The sequence below is a fragment of the Desmodus rotundus genome, chromosome 3, assembly GCF_022682495.2.
Source record: "Desmodus rotundus isolate HL8 chromosome 3, HLdesRot8A.1, whole genome shotgun sequence".
NCBI classification, from domain to species: domain Eukaryota; kingdom Metazoa; phylum Chordata; class Mammalia; order Chiroptera; family Phyllostomidae; genus Desmodus; species Desmodus rotundus.
Genome location: NC_071389.1, coordinates 194,631,349 through 194,652,288, shown reverse-complemented (window position 1 = coordinate 194,652,288; position 20,940 = coordinate 194,631,349). Strand labels below are relative to the sequence as shown.

General features: G+C 54.5%; 2 protein-coding genes across 3 annotated transcripts; one reads left to right on the top strand and one right to left on the bottom strand.

Moving 5' to 3' along the window:
• Positions 1 to 2,815: 2,815 nt before the first annotated feature.
• On the bottom strand, positions 2,816 to 13,780 carry POLR2F (RNA polymerase II, I and III subunit F). The gene is made up of 5 exons (XM_024579161.3): positions 13,638 to 13,780; positions 11,762 to 11,831; positions 8,222 to 8,352; positions 3,481 to 3,552; positions 2,816 to 2,996 (listed from the first exon to the last, which is right to left on the bottom strand). Exons 1-5 carry the CDS (start codon positions 13,655 to 13,657, stop codon positions 2,906 to 2,908), a joined length of 384 nt encoding a protein of 127 aa, XP_024434929.1. The 5' UTR covers positions 13,658 to 13,780; the 3' UTR covers positions 2,816 to 2,905.
• A 66-nt stretch (positions 13,781 to 13,846) lies between these two features.
• On the top strand, positions 13,847 to 20,178 carry C3H22orf23 (chromosome 3 C22orf23 homolog). 2 transcript variants are annotated; one of them, XM_024579422.3, is made up of 7 exons: positions 13,847 to 13,965; positions 14,251 to 14,362; positions 15,185 to 15,247; positions 17,901 to 18,083; positions 19,023 to 19,157; positions 19,335 to 19,435; positions 19,614 to 20,178. In XM_024579422.3, exons 2-7 carry the CDS (start codon positions 14,260 to 14,262, stop codon positions 19,683 to 19,685), a joined length of 657 nt encoding a protein of 218 aa, XP_024435190.2. In that variant the 5' UTR covers positions 13,847 to 13,965; positions 14,251 to 14,259; the 3' UTR covers positions 19,686 to 20,178. The 2 variants fall into 2 exon arrangements, with proteins under 2 accessions (XP_024435190.2, XP_045043173.2); XM_045187238.2 differs by having other exon boundaries at positions 19,575 to 20,178.
• The last annotated feature ends 762 nt before the right edge of the window (positions 20,179 to 20,940 follow it).

Sequence of the window (20,940 nt, the reverse complement as noted above, 5' to 3'; positions counted from 1 at the left end):
TGATGGGTGGCTCTGATGGCGGGAAGGCTTTCTTATACCCAGCTAACGGTAACAACAGGAATGACTGCCACATACTGAGTGCTCCCAGGCCTAGAGCTTTATGTCGCTTGAGCCCAGGAGGGAGTGGATCCGATCTCCATCCAGGGAGACCGACTCTTTGGGAGGTTCCTGCTAAGGAGTGCTGGTGCTGTGGCTCCATCCTTCCGCTCTGCGGGCCCTACTTCCACTTTTACTCTGCAGTGATGCTTTCCCCACTGCTCCAGACCAGCAGCCTCAGCTCCCTTACCAACTCCCTCCTCCTGGTCTGGACCTGGGGACCGGCGGAGGGCGAGCACCAAGGTCTAGCCGGAAGTGTCGTCATGTGAGCTCTCCGGGCGCCCCACCCAAACCGCTGGCTCCACGGAGCTCAGTGGTGGCTGCAGACCCTTTCACTTTGACTGACGCTATCCACTGCCCAGTCAGATCACCCCAGGCACATAGCCTCCGGTGTCTTGTTTTGTTGTAGATAAATGCAGGATTCTATACCGATCTTTAACAGATTTCATCTTGTTGAAATTGCCCATTTCCCACCTACATTACACCTTTTGGACCCCCAAATACAACTTCTTGGCGCTCCTACTGAGCTTATTACCTGCAGACCTGACTATCCCCATTGAAGTCACCAGTAAAAAAGGCTGAAACGCAGAGAAGCAGGCCCTGTGTACACCACTAAACCCTTCCCCATCCTCAGCTCTGCTACCTACACTCTCAAGGGAAGGCCGGCGAGCTGCTCTGAATCTGACTGTACCCCGCGAGGCACACAGCCCGCCCAGCACAGACTGCCTGATGCCCGCAACAGCGAGGTGGTTGTACCTGACCCTCCAGAGCAGCCTCAGTTGGAAAACAGACGTGGTGCAGCTGGCAGTGCTCTTAGAGCCCCGATGCGAGCTCCTGGAGGTCGTCTTTAGACTGCGGTGTTTTCAAACACGCAGCAGCCCGTTCTAGAGCTGTGTTCTGGGTCCCTCAGCACTAACCTAACGTGCTCGGAACTTTACCACCCGCCCTTCTACCTCTGCTGAAAAACAGGGTGCTAGCCCTTTCCAGTCTGCTCCCCGCCCCTGCTCTCCCAGGCCTCTGCACATCACAGACTGACTGGGAAGTCACCGGGGACACGGGAAGAGGGGAAATGGCCCCACAGAGGACAAGTGACCGTGGAGAAGTAGGAAGACCTGGCTTGTGCTCATCCCTTAGGCCCAAGGCTCCAGATGTGCTGGGGCTTCAGTCAGGTGGTGACCACGTGCAAAGAGTGAAGGGGACAGGTGTTCCTGGAGAGGACCGCAGACTGTGCCCAGGCCTGGCCAGCTGAGTACAAGGGACTACCTCCCTAAAAAAGGAGCAGGATGGAAAGGAGGTGGGAGGAAAAACACCCCCTTGTCCATCTTCCCATCCCCTATCCCCTAAGGGTTAACCCCCACCCCTGCCCCAGCCCCCTCTCCCCCCTGCCCAAACCTCATCTCCCTTAATCACATCTGATACCGAGCAGCCCAGCAGGAACAAAGAGACCATTTAGAGAAATGGGGCCAAGAAAGTGACCCCGTACTCTGGGGCGGCCGCCTGGATGCCAGCACAAAGGCGGCATTTCAGAGCTGAAATTTCAGCACCCAACTTGATTAAAGGATTCCACAGGCTTGGAGGAGGGTGGAACGGGGTGCGAAGTCCACTGCTCCCCGAATTAACCCTTCTCCAAGGCAGCAAATACCCCTCCTGGGGCTGCTCACGACCCCGACCCTTTCTAGTGCGCACCCACCCTGTTCAGTGCGCACCCACCCTGGGGGCCTTGCCTCTCACAGAGGTCAGGCTAGCCTGGCTCCTCCCCTCCCTGCAAGGGCAGCCGGCAGTAGGGCAGAGGTAAGGCTGGAATATTCAGGGAGCCAAGTTTCCCTCCTGTTTCTGTTGGGGTTGATATAAACCCTCTCCCTGCAGCCCCACCCCTCCCCAGAGGGAGGAACCAACGTGACTGGTCTTGGTGCAGGCTGGGTAAGCAGGGGGAAGAAAGCAGGACCCATCAGAACTTAGGACAGAGGATGAGGAGCCCCACTCCTGATTTAAGGCCATGCCTCAGACCCAGGAGCCCTGCGTCCCTGCCCACTGTCACCCCAGTACCCACCCAGTCAAGGCCTCAGAGGGTCATAGACCCCACACAGAACGGAAGGGACAAATTCCATCCAGAGGCTGGGAAGGAAAGGGTGTGTGGGTGGGGCAGACCAGAGGTGGGCCTTGGGGAACAGTGTGTGGGCAGTGGCCTGAGAAGCGGCGATGAGGCAGGTCCTGCGAGCAGGTGCGCGTGTCCCTGCTCCAGCTGACTCGCCCAGCAGGGCTCTGCTTGGGGAGGGCGGAGATCACCAGAGTCCCCAGCTTCCTGCTGGGCGGCTGCTCCTGAAAGGGGATCCGAGCCCATGATAAGGGGCTGGAGGCAGGTCCTCAGGAAACAATGGGTGGCTTGATGAGACCTGCTCCCTGATACTCCTGAGAAGGGAGAAGCCCCTGCAGCCAGTCCCCACTGGAAAGGAAATTGGGGGTTTCCATGGAAACCAGCTCCCTGGGCACAAAGGCTGATCTGTCTGTGGGGAAGGCAGCTGAGGTGTCTCCCTGCAACAGCCTTTGCTCTGGTGAACGGGGAGATGGAGGGAGGGACTCGGGGTACCCACAGGGGGCAAGGGCCCTGGTGCCTCTGAAAGAGCTGACAGTCACGGGGCCACTGGGATGGGTGCAGCCTGCAGAGTGGAGCAGAATCGGGTGGGCGGGTGGGCCTGGCAGACGGCTGGAGGCACGGGGGTGGGAAGGTTCAGTGGTTTATTATTTACATGTACAGAGAAAGTGAGAACAGAAGCTGGGGACGAGGCACAGCCGGGAAGGTGATTCCAGCTCAGTCGGTGATGATGAGTTCGTCCACCCCCCAGTCTTCGTAGCTGCCGTCTGGCAGGTAGCGCCGGATGATGATGGGGATCTTCCGGGCCCTGTGGCAGGGGAGAAGGCACAAGCACATGAGGGCTGGAGACGCCCACTCTCCAGAAAGAGGGGCAGACTGTGCAGGATGCATGGAAAGAGAAGCCTTAGGAGCATCCTGCCGGGGCCAAGTATACTTTGTAGGAGAGGAGTTATAATAAAAAGGAAGTCCCCACATCCCTGAGTGTGGGACAGTGGGTCTGGGAGAGCCCTGCCATCCACGGCTGAAGGGACGAGGAGGAAGAGTGAAGGTCAGACGGCAGGCAGCGGGAAGAGCAGGTTTTGACAACCAGGAGAGGCCTATGTCTCATCAGTGCCCTCCCCTTCGCCAGCCCTCTGCTCCCTCCTGCTGGGTGGATTTCTGAACGAGCTAAGGGTCCCCAAGAACAAGCACCACTTCCCCAGCCAGGGAAGTGGGGGTCAGGGTGGGCAACAGAGAACCTAGAGGGTGCCTTCCACAGCTCTGGAGCAGCAAAGCATGATCTGGTGACTTACTTGAGCTCTTTCATGGCGATGAGCAAGGGGTCTGTCTCCCCCTCCAGCTCCACCATCACTGGGGCGCACATCCTGTGGGAATAGGGACAGGTGTTGGGGAGGCTGCAAACACAGCCAGAAAGGCCCAGCAGGAAGTCAGGGCTGGAGCTGGGGCTCACTTCACAAATAGGATGGGCACCCTGGTCCTCACCTAGAAAGGTCACCTTCTAGGCAGGCAGGTGTGGCGGTGGGAGGGTGGGAGAGGGCGGGCAGTGGCTCAGGGGCCCTGACAGTGAGGGTACGTGAATAGGAGCCAGAAGACCAGGTTTAAATTTTGCCTCCAAAGACGTGGAATCTCTCCCTGAGTCTCAGCACCGTAGTTTGAACACAAGGACAAAAAGCCCCGCCCTGCCTACAGTGAGGCCCGGACACTACTGGCTAACAAGCAAAGCCTCACTAAGCATCACATGTGGCTCTCAGTTCTAACATAGATTACTTTATCTGAGGTGAGTGCTAGTGCTGCTTCTGTTTTACATATGAGGAAACGGAGGCACAGAGAGGCCAGTAACTTGCCCAAGGTCACACAGCCAGTAAGTGGCAGAGCCAAGATTTGAATCCTGTGTGCTCCGACCTACTGTGCTGTAGCACCTCCCATTTATAAGCTGAGGACCCACACACCTAAAAAAGGCACTGGGAATGGGACAAGACTAAGCTTTAATCACAAGGCCACATGACATCCATTGTGTCAGCTCCCCTACCAGGGACCTTCCCAGGGCCTAGGCAGACTCCCGACCCCAGTGGCAGCCTGTTCCAGCACAAGACACGGCTGTGTGCAAAGGCTCCCTCCAGAGGGCTCTATCCCACCCACCCCTGGCCTTGCCTCGGGGCCGCGCTTCCAGTCTCCATACTGGCGGGCCGCACCAGGTGCTCACCTGCTTACCGCCCTTCCTTGATGCCCACGGCCAGTAAGCAGAACCCAGCCCAGCCACTGCTCACCTCTCTAGCACCTCCCTCATGCTGCTTGCCTGAATTCGCCCCATGTTCCCACCACACCAAACTCCTAAGGTTTCCTAGACAGACACTGTTGTTACCTTTCTGTGTCCTCTTTCAAGCTCTTCCTCTCCCTACAGGCCTGGGGGAGACACAAATGTCTCCACCCTGGGGACCCTTTGCTGGACCGGCAGTGGCTGGCTCACTCACACATGCTCCCTCGGCCCCGCCTCCCTGTGCTCTAACTGCGTGTTCAGAGTTGTCCACTTTAGACCATGACGAGCACCTGGTGGGCCAGGACGTGCCCTAGCACGGTGCCTGACCCACGGCAGAGGTCCGAACACAAACAGGTGGGATGCCAGGTCTCGGCCCACCTCCTCTAGGAAGCCACCCTTGATGACTCCAGCTCAGGTTTGCACTAAAGGGTCCCAAACCTGATGGTCAGCATTACTAGGAACGTACGCTAAAAACCCGAGATCCCAGGTCTTTTTTCCAGACCCTCTGAACAGACTGTCTAGTGAAGGAGCCTGAGAACCTGCACCTACAAAGCTCCCTGGTAATCGGCCAGTCTGAGAGCCACCCGTTTATGCCAAATAAGTCACTAATTTTATTACTAAATACTTTGATTTATGAGGTCTGTCCAGAAGGTATCCAGCCATGTACTATGAAAAATTGACATTTATTGAAGAAGATACAAGAAACATTGCACACAGGACAATGATGCCTCAGCCCCTTCAAAGCAGGCACCTTGGGACCTCACACAGTTCTCCCAATCGCCATCAGCTGCCCCATTGTGTTTTCCTGAATCTCATCAATGGTCTGAAATCTCTTCCTTTTTAAAGGTGATTTCAGTTTTGGAAAAAGCCAGAAGTCACAGGATGCCAAATCTGGGATGTAGGGGGACTGAGTCACCTGGGTGACTTGGTGTTTCACCAAAAAACTCTGTACAAGACGTGATGCATGAATGGGCGTGTTGTCGTGATGAAGCCGCCAATCACCAGCTGCCCATAGCTGTGGCCTTCTGAATCATCCAAATAGTATCTGCAGAGGAATGTTCAAGTCTAATGCAAAACCTGATGCAGATTTGTTGCTCAACTCGTTCAGTCATTTTGAATGTGACGGCCACACAGTCCACATGCTCACTCAACAGCATCTACTGCCCCCACTGACCAGTACAGTGAAGCTGTCATTGTTCACGCATGAGCATTCCCGTCCACTCTCCTGGGTGCCAGGTTACATCGATGCCATGCAAACTGTTCTCATTATATTAACAGTGGTTGGATTTTTTCAGGACAGATCTCAGTATTACTCCCAAAAGCCTAAAAATTTCTCCAGGGCAGAAAGCAAGCATTTGACTTTCCCTATATCCTCTCTCAATAAGTATTAAAGGTTTAAAGAATGTGGCAAAATGCCTTTCCTGGTCTGCACAGCCTTCTCTTTCAAAACATGAATAATCGAGAGCATCCATTCAACCAGCCAGCCCTACTGTGTGTGTGCAAGGTGCCAAGGGTGAGAGTGTGCCCTTCCGTGTGAGAGTGTGCCCTTCTGTAATCTGCCTGCCCACCTCAGGAGGCGACTGTGGCACACATTAGCCACTAGGTGGTGCTAGTGAAAGGAGGGAGACCACCAAAAACTACCCAAGACCTGTTTATTGGGCACCTAGATGCAGGGTGCCTAGTGCGAGGGGTTAGCGAGGGACAGGACAGCCCTGGCTGTCTGCTGCTCACAGCAGGCAAGGAACTGCCAGGCAGCGTGCTACTCCTTCATCGGAAGGGCCACTGCCACTGCAGACCCAGCCAAGAGGGGCCATGCCTTGCTCCCAGAGGAACGCGGGCTGCCGGGCCTCCGCAGTGTTCCGAATGTCCGCCTCCACACTTTGTAAGTGTTGCACAGTGCCCGCCAAATGCACCTCCACCTTCTGAACTTGTCACTCAAAGCGCCAGTGACAGCTTTTCCAGTCTTGTGCCCCAAGCCACTTGTCATTCCCCACCACAAGCCACTCGCCTGCCTCCCCTGGACCTCTCTCTGGCTGTTTGTGGTCCCCAGGGTACCATTAAAACCACCTCCCTTTCCCTGACCATCTGCACTCTAACCTCATGAGGCTTTCCCGTCACCCCTGCAATTACTCCCTTCTCCCCTTTTTGCACCTCTCAGACAGCACCTCAGCCGCCTGCCTTGGGGTCAGGGATCTGTGAAGGGGTCCATCTCCCCGCGAGGCGGTAAGCACCTGGAGGGCAGGGAGACTGCATCTCATTACCTTCACGTCCCCAACAGGAGCGAGCACAGCACCTACTCAATGGTGGAAGACTCTACCTTGTGTACTATCGGTTGACTTGTTTGAAAAAGAATTTATGCATTACTCTTTTTGCCGGGTCATTTTTAGCAGAGAAGAGCACTAGAGCACCAATAAAATACTTTGCAACAATGAAAATGTCCTCTGATCTGAACTACTCATTATGGAAGAGCCCCAGCCACAGGTGACCACTGAGTACGTGAAACATGGTTAATGAGACCGAACAACTGAACTTTTTACTTAATTTAAATTTAAATGGACGCATGTAGCTAGTAGCTCCCAGAATTGATGGTGCAAGCCTGGAGGACCCGGACCCCAGAGATACCAAAATCATCCCATGGAACGCGGCTCTAATTTCTCCCAGACCAGCAAGGAAGGCCACCAGGCCGGCAAGAGGTCCCCTGCTGCAGAACCAGCGCGGAACAGCGCTGCCCAACTGTGGAACCTTTTACCAAGGAGGACACAGTGGTCCTCTCCAAACACAGCACTGGAGATCAAGTCCAAGGCCGACTGACAACCAGGGAGGGGAGCACACGGATCTGGCGTCAGCACGCCCACCCGACTCCACACGCCAGCGGGCTGCAGCCTCCTTTCAGTCCATTTCCCACCACGCCCCACCCAAAGCAGCCCGACTTCCAGTTGTGAGAACTCTGGGTAGGACTCCTTACCTCGGGCCTGCGTTTCCCTCAGAGACCTCCTGAGACAGCGACAGGACCACACCCACCCTCCCTCCAACTCCCGACTCACTGCTCCCTGGAGGAAGGAGTAACCTACCTGACACAGGAACCTGGGGGGAAAGCCGGCATCTGTGGCCTAGCTGATCTGAGAGTCCCTGCTTTCTCAAAGCCACCCGCCTGCAGACAGGGCGCCCTCACAAGGCCCATGACCTCGGAAGGCAGGCCTGCCCCTGCAGACACAGCCTCTGGGTGCCTGCACGCCTGAGCAGCACCCCAGAAAGTCCGATCTCTGCCTAACCATTGGCTATCTCCTGAATCTTGTTATTCTTTAACTGGTTCCAAATGTGAAAGAGAAAGGAAAGCTTGCCAATTTCAAACCCCGGAAGTGCACCACTGTTCTGTCTTCACGTCTCCAGCACGGCCTCTACGTGGAGGGCTCTCCCGTCCTCTGAGCTGGCCACAGTGGATCTCCCATCAAGAACCACCAGCCCGATGGGGGTTGACACAGCCCCCGGAAAGAAATGACCCACGACAGTCTAGGGCTGTCTAAATCCACAGTTTCTTTTCTTCGCTAACTAACCTGAGAGGCAATCACCGAGTTCTGTACTTTTACCGAACTCGTCTGCCATGCTGTTATTTGACCTCTTAGGCGTTCACACCCTATCTCCCCTATTGGATCACGGGCTCCCTGAGGGCAAAGGTCTAGCACACTGCCTGGCATGAAGGCAGAGAGCCCCCATTTACCCTGTGAAAACAGCGCTGTGGCCTGGCGGGTGGAAGAGACAGGGAGGGGCACACTCACGCGATCTGCAGGGCGCGGGTGCCCAGCACTCGGGCTCGCTCGTACTTGGTCATATATGGGGTGGTGATCCGCTTCTGGTTGGCCTGCGGCCGCTCTCCTGAGGGCAGGATCTCCACATTCTCCTGGCCCTCCTGGACACCAAGGCAGAAAGAGGGAAAAGCTCAGGGCGCGTTATTGGAAGGGGAGGGGAGGGGGGCAACGATCATAACCACCACTACCACCACTGCTTACTGCGTGCCAGTGGCCTCGCAAATGCCCTAGTGGCACCTTATTTAACCCTCACGCAAACTTATGAGGCAGGGATTGATTGCAGCGCCACTTTAGAGGCCTGGGGAGTCAGCTGACTTGGCCCAAGTATCAGGCCCAGTAAAAGAAAAGAATCATGACCAGACTCCAAAGCCAGCTGCCTCGTCCAGGAGAGAAGCAGAGGGCCCAGCGGCGGGCAGCCCGGGAACGCCGGCCCGTGTGAAGAAGTCCTTGGGCACAGACGACAAATCACCCTCAGCAGGAGGCGAGAACAAGCACCGCATCTTCAGACAGGACAACTGAGTCCCAGGGTCAAAGGGCTACAGAGGCAGGGTGGAGGCAGAAACACGCCAGATAATTTTTTCATATACATATTCATATGTTTAACAATTACTTATTAAGCATCAGCACACGCCAGACATGAGAACAGCAAAGAGTTTCTGCTCTCAGAGAATCCACGGTCTGGGCGGAGACAAGAGTAAACAGGACAGCAGGCGCTTTGAAGATGAGCGAGTGTGTGACAAAGTTTCCAAGGAGAAGGTGGGGACACCTAAGTCGTGCACGGGTCGGGAAGACAGCCCAGAGACGAGACTTCAGCTAGTCTGGAAGAATCAGCAGGAGTCCCCAAGCCAAGGAGGAAGGAAAGGGCACTCCGGGCAGGTTGAATCGCATGTCCGAAGGACAGAGGGGGGAGAGAACGTACGAGGTTTGATAACTAAATAGAGCAAAGGTGCACATATGGTTGTAGGCAGGAGAATAATTTTTTTTTTTTTGGATTTATTTATTTTTAGAGAGAGGAGAAGGGAGGGAGAAAGAGAGGGAGAGAAACATCAGTGTATGGTTGCCTCTTGCACACCCTCCAATGGGGACCTGGCTCGCAACTCAGGCATGTGCCCTGACCAGGAATCGAACTGGCAACCCTTTGGTTCACAGGCCAGCACTCAATCCACTGAGGCACACCAGCCAGGGCCACAGTCTATAAATGAAGAGTTAAGCTGGCAAGCTCTCTCTGGAGCGCACCTACAACCTTCTTCCCTCTCAGGTGTGCATCTTTAATTTCTCTCCTGAACTCTAAGGGCCCCCACGAGACTTGCAACCCGGGGAGCAACGGGCATTGGCAGCTCGTCCCCTGAACCTGTCTCCAAGGCCCCCTTTTCTCTGACTTTTTGGTGAGCTAAAAGAAGCCCCCCCCCACCCCGGCTTGCTTCTTATCTGTAACATTTCTAGAGAGCCAAAGCAGAGTGCCGCGTCAGCTCTCTCCTGTTGCTTTTTCCACCTCAGCCCTTTCTTTGTTTCACTGTCCCCAGCTTTAATAATTGTACTCTCAAAATCAAAAAAAAGAATTAAGTCAAAAAATATTAATTGAGCGCTTACTACATATCAGGTAGAGTTCTAACTGCTTGAGACGGAGCAGTAAGATACAAAAGTCTTCCCCTGTGGTGCTTATATTACAATGAGAGAGAGAAACAATACAAGAGGTAAGTGAACTGTGTAGTACAGGAACAGAGAACACGGACAGGAAGTGCCAGGGCAGTGGTGCGGGAGGAGGGGGAATGCTGCAATTTTAAATGGGATGGTCACAAAAGGCCGCATCAGGTGCCCTGGACAAAGACCAGAGGGAGGCGAGAAGCAGGGCATGTGGGTATCTTGGGGGAAAGCGTTCCTGGCAGAGGGAACAGTAAGAACAAAGACCCCAGCAGGAATCTGCCCGGCATGACAGGGACAGAGAGAAAGGGTGAGGTCACAGAGCTGAGCAAGCGGCCAGGTCATGGAGAACCTTGTACGTCTTTACAGTGATTACTCTGAATGAGATGGGAAACCATGGGGTGAAGGTTCTGAGCAGAAGAGAGACACAATCTGACTCAACATTTGCAGTGATCACTCCGGATACCCTGTAGGGGCAAGGGCAGAAGCCAAGAGACCATTTTCAGGAAGACCGGTAGTAATCGATCACGTCGGCAGGTAAGAGAGATGACTCCAGCAGCAGAACAGCAATCAGGGAGACTGAAGGCAGGAAAACCAGGAACACAATTTCCGCAGCAAGGCTGGCGAAAAGCAATAAAGATCTGAACCAGGCTGAGCACGAGGCATGTGGAAAGGGGACAGGGCTGAACCACGTTCGAGGCAGAACTGACAGGACAGGAAGGGAAGGGGAGCAGAAGGATGGGGAAGAGGTTTCTGATATAGCAGATGGGTGCCCGAGAGGGCCACGCCGAAAATTCAGAGAGAGGGGCTTCAGCTTCCTAGCCTGGAAAATCAAGGGTACACTCTCTGCGGGAGACACAAAGCACTTCTTCCGCCATCAGCCGCACAAGACAGAGAGCCCTATTTTATTCATGAAGCGAGTAACCCATCCACGTAGTTACTCAAGCCAGAAACCTAGGAGTCGTCCTTGCCATCGCCCACGTTCTCCTCCCCATGTTCAATCCACCAAAACACTGCTTTCTGTTTCCTCACCACTGACATGGGCGGTGCCCAAGTCCAGGCCACAGGTCTCTCCCCCGCGGGACTATGAGAGCTCCCTCACTGGTCTCTCTCTTTTACTTGTGTTCCTCTCCAATTCACTTTCACTCTGAGATGAGACTGCTCTTTCTAAAATGCATACTAGGCCCTGGCTGGTGTGGCTCGGTGGACTGAGCGCCGGCCTGCAAACTGAAAGGTTGGTGGTACAGTTCCCAGTCAGGGCACGTGCCTGGGTTGCGGGCCAGGTCCCCAGATGGGGGCATACAAGAGGCAACCAATCGATGTTTCTCTCGCCTGTCAGTGTTTCTCTCCCTCTCTTTCTCCCTCCCATCCCCTCTCTCTAAAAATAAATAAAAAATAAGTATCTTTTTTAAAAGTTAAAATTAAAATAAAATGCAAACTGGATCGTGCCACTCCGGAGCTCAAAACTTGTGGCTGCCCACTGCATTCAGGCGGTGAAATCTGCCTGACCTGGACCCTTATCTCCAGATTCATCCCAGGTCACTCTCCCCCTTGCCCCACCCCACAGAGCACCTTGCACATAATACGCATTCAGCACATTTGCTGAATGAATGAGGGGGACATTTCACCCACCAGTGAACCGACTGTCCCAGAAGGCATGGGCTGTGACCCAAGTGGACAAAAGCCTGCAAGCCCACCCTGTAGGGCTTCTCCACGCCCCACAACTGATCTCTGCCCTGTCTCACGGGGGGTGCTTGTGGCAGGGGCTCTGACCACAGACAGGAGGCAGATGCACTCTGGGAATTGTCATTGGCCAGGTCATTTGGCAGCCTGGGCAGCAGAGGGAGGAACCCAAGGCTAAATACTGACCTCCTCGGCATTCTCCAAGTCATCTAGTCCTTCATCCTCCTCCACGTCATCGAAGTCATCGCCATCAAAACTGTGCGAGAAGAGGCCGGTAGTTAGAGCATCGCTCACTAGAATCGAAGAGGGCAAGGGGGTGTCCCGTCGACACTTAGGGTGTGCTTGGTAAATATCTACTCAATGAGTGAATCAAACGTGGGCTTCACTTTGCTCCTTCCAACGTACCCCCATCAGCCCCCAAGTGTGCTAGGACTCCTTCACCGTCACTGTTCCTTTCCTCTCTCTACGGGACCACTCCCATCAGCATATACGCAGGCATTACTGCCCGATCTTTAAAAACAAAACTTCTCCATTCCAGAGCCCCATTTCCACGCTCCCCGTGGGAGCAAAATTCATGGCAGAGTTGTCCGACATCAGTTTCCCACTCTTCTCTTCCCATTCTGCCATAATGTTGCTTCATCAAAAGCACTCCTTCTTTCGCGTTTGTTAATGTTTTCCCAGGCCGGGGTGGGGGACCTAATACATTGTGATGGAAGGTGGTTTGACTTGGGGTGGGCACACAGTGCAATACACAGATCGCTGGATCATAGAAATGCACACCTGAAACGTATGGTCCTATTAACCAAAGTGACCGCAGTAAATTTAATTTAAAAATAGTTAAATCTGCCCTGGTTGGTGTGGCTCAGGGGATTGAGCACTGGCCTGCAAACCAAGGGGTCACCAGTTCTAGGTTGTGGGCCAGGTGCCCAGTTGGGGGCACACTGGAGGCAGCCGATCAATGTTTCTCTCCCACTTTCTCCCTCCCTTCCCTTCTCTCTAAAAGTAAATTTAAAAAAATCTTAAAAATAAATAAATAAATCCTACGGACTGTTCTTGTTCTCATTTAGCTTGATCTATCAGTTGGCAAACCAGACCACTCCCTCTCCTGGACATACTCCCCTCACTTGGCTACTGGGACACCTCACTCTCCCGTCCTTTCCCCCCTCCCTGGCTGCTCCTTCTCAGTAAGCTTTGCCAAGCACTCCGGTGGGGACACCCCAACACCTGGCCATCTCCTCTCCTCACTGAGACTCCCCCGATGATCTCACCTGTTTCCTAGTTTTGACCGCTATGCTGACCATGCCCCTATTTTTACCTTCAGAACAGACCTCTCCTTGGGCCCTCATATGAAAATCATTTTGGCCCTAGCTTCAAAATAAATCCTGAACTCAACACCATTTCTCACTCCCTCTACGACTATCTCCCTAGTGCAAGCCACTACCTTCTCTCCCCAGATGACCGCCACCCTTCCAGACCGTTCTCCCCTCAAAGTCTCACTAGACCCTCCTCAGGAGCACTTCTGCACAGTAAGCCCTCACTTAACACTGTAGATAGGTTCTGCGACTTTAAGCAAAACAGGGCATGATGAAAGCCATTTTACCGCAGGCTAACGGATATAAACCGGAGTTAAGTTCCTACAGCATCTCATCAACACTGGAACAAAATGACCTTATCCGAGGACCTGCTGTACTACATGCTTCTACTGCCTAATCTCACACGATATTGTCTTAACCTGTTTATGGGCCTGTCCGTCTTCTGGAAAGGGAGTACGTGGGACTATGCCTAACACACCTCAATATTCCCAAAACGAGACGCAGCGCCCGGCTCAGGGGACGTTTGCTGGGAGACACCTTTTCCACTGACCCTCTCTGTACCCTCCAGCCTGAGCCCTGCTGTGCCCACGCCCTGGCTCTGGACCCCCGCCCTTGCCTGATCCAGCTCTGAGGGCCCCCTCGGCAGCCCCAGGCCCCTAGACGCCTGGGTACTCAGCCTCCTTCGACCAAGGCTCCTGCTTCACCCGCCTCTTCCGAGGATCCGCAAAGGCCAATTCGTCCACACTCACTTGTCCTCGTTGTCTGACATGACGTCCGCGCTGCAGCTACCCGGCTCCGCGCCCCAGAGCCGCGCGGAGACCCGCGAACAGCCTCCACCTCTCGCAGCGCCTCCCCTACTCTACGCCTGCGCCGTGACCCCGAGGCAATCACTTCCAGGGGGCTGGACATGCGGTGAGTGTGCGCATGCGCGGAGAAGCTTGCGCTCGTTACCATGGTAGCCAGAGCGTCTAGTTACCAGGTCCAGCGCGATGCGGCCGCAGAATCTGAGTTACGGTCTACCGAGACCAGCTGCCGCTGTCTTTGGGGGGACCCACCCAGCCGGGGTCTTACTTTAGGGTGAGGTTTCAATTTGGGCGGAACACCCAACGGTCACTGTCGTGACCACGGCTATCTTAAGGTCCCCTTCCTAGGGCCTTCCTTGCCACAGGCACCGGGTCAAGATGAGGTCTCCGTCCGTGAGTGTATCTGCCTGTACATCTGTTCGGGGTGGAAGGATCGGGCACTGTCGCAATAGTGACGGGCGGCGTCGCTCCCAGACTTTGGTGGTGTTAGGGGCCTGGTGTGGGAGTAGAGATTGGACCTGGGAGACGGGATGTGTCATTGCGTTTTTTCCCTTCGCAGGGCGCTCCCATGGCTTCCCCGGAGAGGGTGGAGGCAGTGACCAAAGGAACGGGGTTCTGGCGCTGCCCCAAACAGGCCACTTACACCCCTGAGACCTGCGAGCTCCTTCGAGGTCAGTGCGCTTTAAGGACAGGGGAAGAGCGGTGGTAACAGTTACCCCTGAAACTTAGGTCGCCCCCACATGACCTGTGGCTTAGCCATTGCTATTTTCATTTTACAGATGAGAAGCCTTGGGTTCAGGAAGGTTCGGGTCCTACAACTTGCAAGTGGCCCAAAATCAAAGAACTAAGGGTTTTAGAGTAGAAAACTCCTGTGCACCCTTAGATCACATTTTGCATTCCCGCGCAGGGAGCCCATCTCCTCCCCACCCACCACCACCGTGGAGCCAACTGTTTTGTACCTTCACACCACCAAATACTACCTTGTTCTTCATCGGACTGCGCATAACCTGCAATCAGCTATCCGGTGTATTCCATTGGATCAGGACTTACCCACCCTCCCAGCCTGTGAATTCCACCAGGGCAGGCAGGACTGTTCCTGCTTTGGCTTCCGATGGCAGCTCCGGGGTCTGACACATGCTTAATGAATACTTGTTCTTTCATTCATTCGCTCAATGAAAAAAAAAATTTAAAGCCCACTATGTGCTTTAGACCTTGTGGTGCAGCATAAAAAAGAGGGGAAAAAAGAGCAGAATTGTTTTTCTTTCATGGAGCTAGTGTTCTAGTAGGAGGGTAACAAACAATAAGTGAGTGAAATCCATAGAACTTAGATAGCGAGGAGCGCCATAGAGAAATAATGAAGCAGGGGAGGAAGAGAGGGGGGACTTGGGTGCAGAATGGAGGTCGGAGGTGACATGATTTTAAGTTGCAGTGGGGTGAGGTGAAGGCTTTGACCTGCAGTCGGGGCAGCCTCATTGGAGTGCTCTATCTTGCAGTGATGATGAAGGAGTCCAAACTGACTGAATTCCAACAGCGCCACATCATGGACACCATGAAAAGTAAGAGTCGGTCCACCGAGGCTTCCTGGGCAGAGGGATTCTGGGCCATGTTTTTAATGCTTCTCCATATTAAGGAGCAGAGGGCATCATTTTAAAAGGCCAAAACCGTACAGTGTAGCATTTTTTATCTTGCCCCTGGGGAATTGACCTCGCGGGGCCTTTGTCGTTTCCCATTCTCCACCCCCCGCCATGGGTGCTGGAGAAACCACAAGCCCCCTGCCTCGCCAACCTTCCCAGGAAATCACAGAGCAATTGAAACTTCCTTTCCAGCCAGAATTGTCTCAACACTGTCCCGGCTGCAATCTGCCCCTTCCTGTTACACATGCACTGTGTGAGCTCTCAGAGGAGAGGACAGGGTGTGTGTCCTGTCGCTGTATTCATTCATAGCTTAGCTGGCAGAGACAAGAACACTGGCAGAATCCCAACTCAGGAAGTCTGGGCAAAGCTCTTCCACAGCTCACCTCTGACCACTCACTGTATCGTTTAAACAAGAAGCGGGAGTGCAGGGGCGCAACGATCGGGAAAGCAACCTTACTTTCTGAGATTTCACTGGATCAGCATTTCGTGGATCGGAGCAGAGACCTGTAAAGTCGCCTTTAAGAGAGAGAGTGCCGGAGCAAGCCTGCCCAGTTTTAGTGGAATCTACCGAAAGCTATTGCCTTCTCTGAGGAAAGAACGTGCCTACCAGGAGGGCATCTGATCAGCCACAGAAGCATAGGGAGGGGAGAGTCAGAGACGCCCATGTTGGCAGAGCCCCTTCAGCTCTGGCTGGCAGAGGGAGGCTCCCTCAGGCCAGGCCAGGTCAGGGGCCAGATGTCCGTCCTCGCTGTGGACAAGGACAGCTCAGGCTGCCAGAGTCTAGTGTTGTAACACATCTGAATTACAACGCAGTCTCCACATTCTGCAGTGCGCTCGTAAATCGGTGTCCCCTGAAGCGCGATTACACGGAGACCACCCTAGAAATGCCCCTAGGAGTAACCACCAGGAGACCACAGCCTACATCTGTCCTGTTCACGACGGCCCCAGCACCTGGGCGCTCAGTGTTCAGTGAAGGACGAACTGCATGGTGGTTAGGCCACCCCAAAACACCTGGTAGTGTTGTTCCCCTTAGAAGTTTTTTTTTAAATTGCTTCCAAGCATTTATGTGGAGTCTGCTTTCCTCTAGAATCTCCTGTTAACCAAATCCTACCGTTGTTTTGAGCTTTAGTTCAAATTCTGTCACAAGCCACACATTTCTCTCCTTCACCTAAACTCCCAGAACCACTTGAGCCGTGATTATCTGCTGAGAACGGGCCAAAGGAAGAGGCCACATTGGCACTGGACGGGCAGCAACAGGGAGTGGAGGGAGCGGGAGGGACATTCTTGGAGACACAGCATCTCTTTAGGAACAGGAGATGCACAAAGCCGTGGCTCCAGGTGGAGGACGTGTGAAGGGGAAGGTCAATGGGAATTACCGGCAGCTGCATCTTCCTGGGTCCTCAGGGCAGCACCTCAGTCGTGACTCCTCACCTCCCAGACCCCCATCCGCCCCATGAAGGTCTAGCCCGTTGCTTGACCTTCAAACCATACCCTGACTCTGACCGCCTCTGCCCTTGGCCCCAAACTGTGTTTTCAACAGCAGCCAAGGGGACCCCATCATTCCTCTGCTCGAAACCCTCCGGTGGTTCCCACTGTCACACGAAGTAAGCATGTATCTCTCCAGAGGCCCACAACGCCCTGTGCTTTTCTTGTCTTCCGTGACCTCTGACCTCTATTCCCACTACACCCCCCTTGCTCACTCCTTTCCCTGCACCCCAAACACTCCAGGCACATTCCCACCTCAGGGCCTTTGTTCTAGCTGTTCCCTCGGCCTCACATGCTCTTCCCTGAAGGATCTGCAATGCTGGCCCCCTCGCCACTATTGGGTCTTTTCTCAAACGTCACCCTCTCCATGAGGGCTTCCCTGGCTCCCCGATTTAAACTGCAAACGCTGCGGTGAGGACCTCTGTGCTCCAGCACCTCACATACTATATACGGGTGTTTATCCTCCTCCACAGCCCCAGTGTAGGCGCACGGAGGCAGGGCTTTGTCCCCCTTACCGCTGTGCCCCGGTGTGCTGGGCCGAGGCAGTGGGGAGGGAATCTGTCACCACCCAAACCTTCCCTCCTTACCTGCGGACCAAGCAGGTTTCAGGAACCCGCCTGTAGAAACAGAAGCACCAGTAGGAAGCCTTGACGTACAGGAACGTTTACTGTAGCATCATTTGAAGTAGTGAAATTAACGAAAACAGCCTGAATTTCTGAAACCAGGAGACTAGTTGAAGATCGAATGTGGCCATTGTGAGGACCAGCACAGGGCTGTGGAAAATCAGCCACGTGTAAATGGAGTGGTCGGGGAGACGGTCGGGGTGAGTTGTTAAGTGAATGGAACACAGTACGGCGCGCTGTTCGAAAATCGAGCCTTACAGAAGTGCATGTATCTTTGACCGTGTTCATATATGCATCAAAAAGAAAGAACCAAGACCACCAAATTGCTACCATTGCTCATTGTAGAGGGCGGTTGGAAGGGAAGACTCTTCTGTACTGTTAGCCTGGTTGTAACAGGCAGGCATTTATAAAATGAAAAAAAAAAGAAAAAGCCAGTGGATTCCTCTACCCCAAGCTCCCTTTCCCAGGAGGAGACATGCTGCCCCTCCACTGCAGCCCAACATCCAGCCAGAGGGTCCTGCCTCCCAAGCAGCCGGACTCGGCCATCTACCTGCCTCCCATCCTGGTGGCCCGGTCCCACCTCCGGCCTGCCAGCCTGTGCCAGGCCAACGGGGCCTATAGCCGGGAGCAGTTCAAGCCTCGAGCCACCCGTAAGTTAGAGGGCTTTGACCAGCGCCCCTCTTCTATGTCCCTTCATGAGGGGTTGGGGTGCAGGAAGGTTGGGGGTGCAGGAAGGGGGTGGCCGGCCCACAGGGCAAGTGAGCACGTATCTAATCAGATTGTCCTGCTGTTTATGCCAGTGCTCTTGCGCCCTGGCACGTTGCAGGGAAACCAGTTAGGCTGTCCTTTTCCAAAATTTTCCCAGAACGCGCCCTGGCTGGTGTGGCTCAGTGGATTGAGCACCAGCCTTCGAACCAAGGGGTCGCAGTTAGTTCCCTCTTGGGGCACACGCCTGGGTTGTGGGCCGGGTCCCCAGTGCGGGGCGCGAGAGGCAACCACACATAGATGTTTCTCTCCCTCTCTTTCTCCCTCGCATTCCCTCTCTCTAAAAATAAATAAATAAAATCTTTTAAAAAATTAAAATAAATGGATGAAATCTTAAACAAAAGCAAAAATGTTTTTCCCAGAATGCTCTTTAACCATTACCTGGAGTCTACCAATCTCTGGTGAACGGCCGACTGTCCGATCTCATGTCCGCTGCTTTCTTAAGCTTACACAGTGCCTCGAATCCAGAGCCTGCACCCCGGCCGACGTCAGGGAGCCACTCATTCACTTCCTCCTTGGCACCTGACCTAACTGTTGGCCCAGACCCTCCCACACCCCACAGGCTGCTACGTGGCCGCCACTGAGGTTCCTTAGCCTTGCTCTGCACCACAGCAGTGAGTGGCTGGCTTTTCACAAAGGTCTCTTGGTGCTTTCAACCCCTTTTCCTGCCTGTCTTGATGTGACAGGCCCCGGAGCACCCTGGGTAGAAGGTGCCGGGATAGCAGAGGCCCGCCCCATGTTACCCCAGCACCTTGGAGCAAGCTCGCGTGATTGGGAACACTGACCATGAAGTGGGTGCCCAAGGCCTTTTCTGGGCCTTACAGGAGATCTGGAGGAGGAGAAGCGAAGACTCCAAAATATCTTTGCCATGGGGAAGGACAGAGGGGAACGGAAAAGAAAGCCCCTTCCTATAAAGCAACCAAAGGCCCCAGCCCCTGAGCTGGACCGCTTTGAAGAATGTGAGTCACTGATGGGCCAGTTACACTGGGGAGGGGTGTGGGTGTGGGGAGGGGCCACCTGGCTAGACAGAGGTACTTCCTCTCCCCAAGAGGCCACCCTAGCCCCCACCACCCCTCCCAGGAGCCTGGCAGCCCCCATTGCCCTATACAATGATGACGACCCTTCTCCCTGTCCAGTGGTCAAGGAAATTCAGGAGAGGAAAGAGTTCCTGGCTGACATGGAGGCCCTGGGACAGGGCAGGCAGTACCGAGGGATCATCCTTGCTGAAATCTCCCAGGTAGGAGAAGCAACAGGCCAGTGGGAGGGGATGCAGTCACCACGATGTGGAGTATGCGATTCGCGTAGAAATGAAGGGTCAGCTGCGGCTGAGGCCTGGGGAGTCCAGCTCCAGCCCCCATCTCTGTTGTCTCCTGGAGGTCTTCCCAATACCCAGCTCTCCCCGATGCCCTCTGCAGAAACTACGGGAGATGGAAGACATCGACCACCAGAGGAGTGAGGAACTTAGGGAGGCTCTTGTCCCTGCCTAATCCGTCTGCAGAGACCGGGATGGAGTAGCCCAGCCTCGACCACTGGAGCCCACGCCCTTGCCAAGCAGGGTCATTCTCAGGTCCGCCCACCCAGCCTGGCCTTCAGCCACGTCAGATGGGCACACAGCGCTGCCCTGGCCTGGTGTCCTCCTAGCACAAGGGGCACCCCAGAACACAGGCCACATCACAGACTATGCCCCGGGGCCCTGGGTCGCCTGCGCCTGAGACCCCATCACATACACACACGACTTTGAGTCTTTTCTTGGAGAAAAGCAAAGCTTGAGTCTCCCCATCTTGGGCGAAGGTCTGAGTGCATCCAAAGGGCCCTCTTCCCACCATTCCACCCTCCGTGCGTCCCCACGCTTAGCTTTCTGAGCTTAGGAATTAGAATACCCCTTTCTTCCTCCCTGTCTTAGTCCCTGCTTGCTGGACTGGCGGCCACAGGCAAGTGTTTAACCACTACAGTTAATTGGCCAATAAAACATTTAATTCGGGTCGCTACACATGCTGCTTTGTTTTCGGAGGGATAAGGCTTATTTGTTCAAGGAGTGAGAATTCTTCAAGGGTTTCTAGCTGTTTGCACGTCTCAACTGGAAATGGGAACCAATGCTCCTGAGCACCCACGCATTGGCAGGTGCTGCGTCTCACTCGCAGGTCATTCTCCCAGCAACCCCTGCAGTGGCCCCTCAGCCCTGTGTGGAAACTGAGGCTCACCAAGGCACATAAGCAGCGTCATTTCGCCAGCAAGCAGCCTGCTCAGCTTTAAAAGTTAGCGTTATGTCTCCCCACTAAACTCACAGCCCACAGGAAGAGACACAAAGCGGGGGTGGGGGACGGGGGGTCCAGACCGAGCGCCCTGGCTTTGGCGCTGCGACCAGCCTGGGGGGTGAGCGTGGGTGCCCCCCCCAGCTCTGAGTGCCCAGTAGGGAGGCCCAGCCTCAGAGGGGGCATCTGCCCACAAGGTGGGCCTGGGCCTGGCACAGCACACACAGCAGTCCCCGGGTCTTCGGGCCACCCAAGCCCTGCGTGCTCCAGTACTGTCATCTGCCCGTCTCCTTAAGTCAAAATATTTTGGAAATTTCAACCAACCCTCTCACCTGGAGGGGTTCGTACAATCCTACAAGTCACGTGACCCAAGTTTCCATTTGCAGGGTAAACTCTGCCTGCGGCCTCAAACAGAGCAGAGGGGCCAGTTCAGGAACATTCTGTGGGAAGCCTGTGTCCACACACCCTCCAGAACCTGAGGCCAGAGGCT

Coding starts and splice junctions, on each gene's coding strand:
- POLR2F (XM_024579161.3), bottom strand. CDS start 13,657: ATGTCAGACAACGAGGACAA. Junction 3,553..8,221: donor ACCCGCGCCCTGCAGATCGC/GTGAGTGTGCCC, acceptor CTATTCCCACAG/GATGTGCGCCCCAGTGATGG. Junction 2,997..3,480: donor ATCGCCATGAAAGAGCTCAA/GTAAGTCACCAG, acceptor CCCCTGCCACAG/GGCCCGGAAGATCCCCATCA.
- C3H22orf23 (XM_045187238.2), top strand. CDS start 14,260: ATGGCTTCCCCGGAGAGGGTGGAGGCAGTGACCAAAGGAACGGGGTTC. Junction 14,363..15,184: donor GACCTGCGAGCTCCTTCGAG/GTCAGTGCGCTT, acceptor TCTATCTTGCAG/TGATGATGAAGGAGTCCAAA. Junction 15,248..17,900: donor CATCATGGACACCATGAAAA/GTAAGAGTCGGT, acceptor TCCCTTTCCCAG/GAGGAGACATGCTGCCCCTC.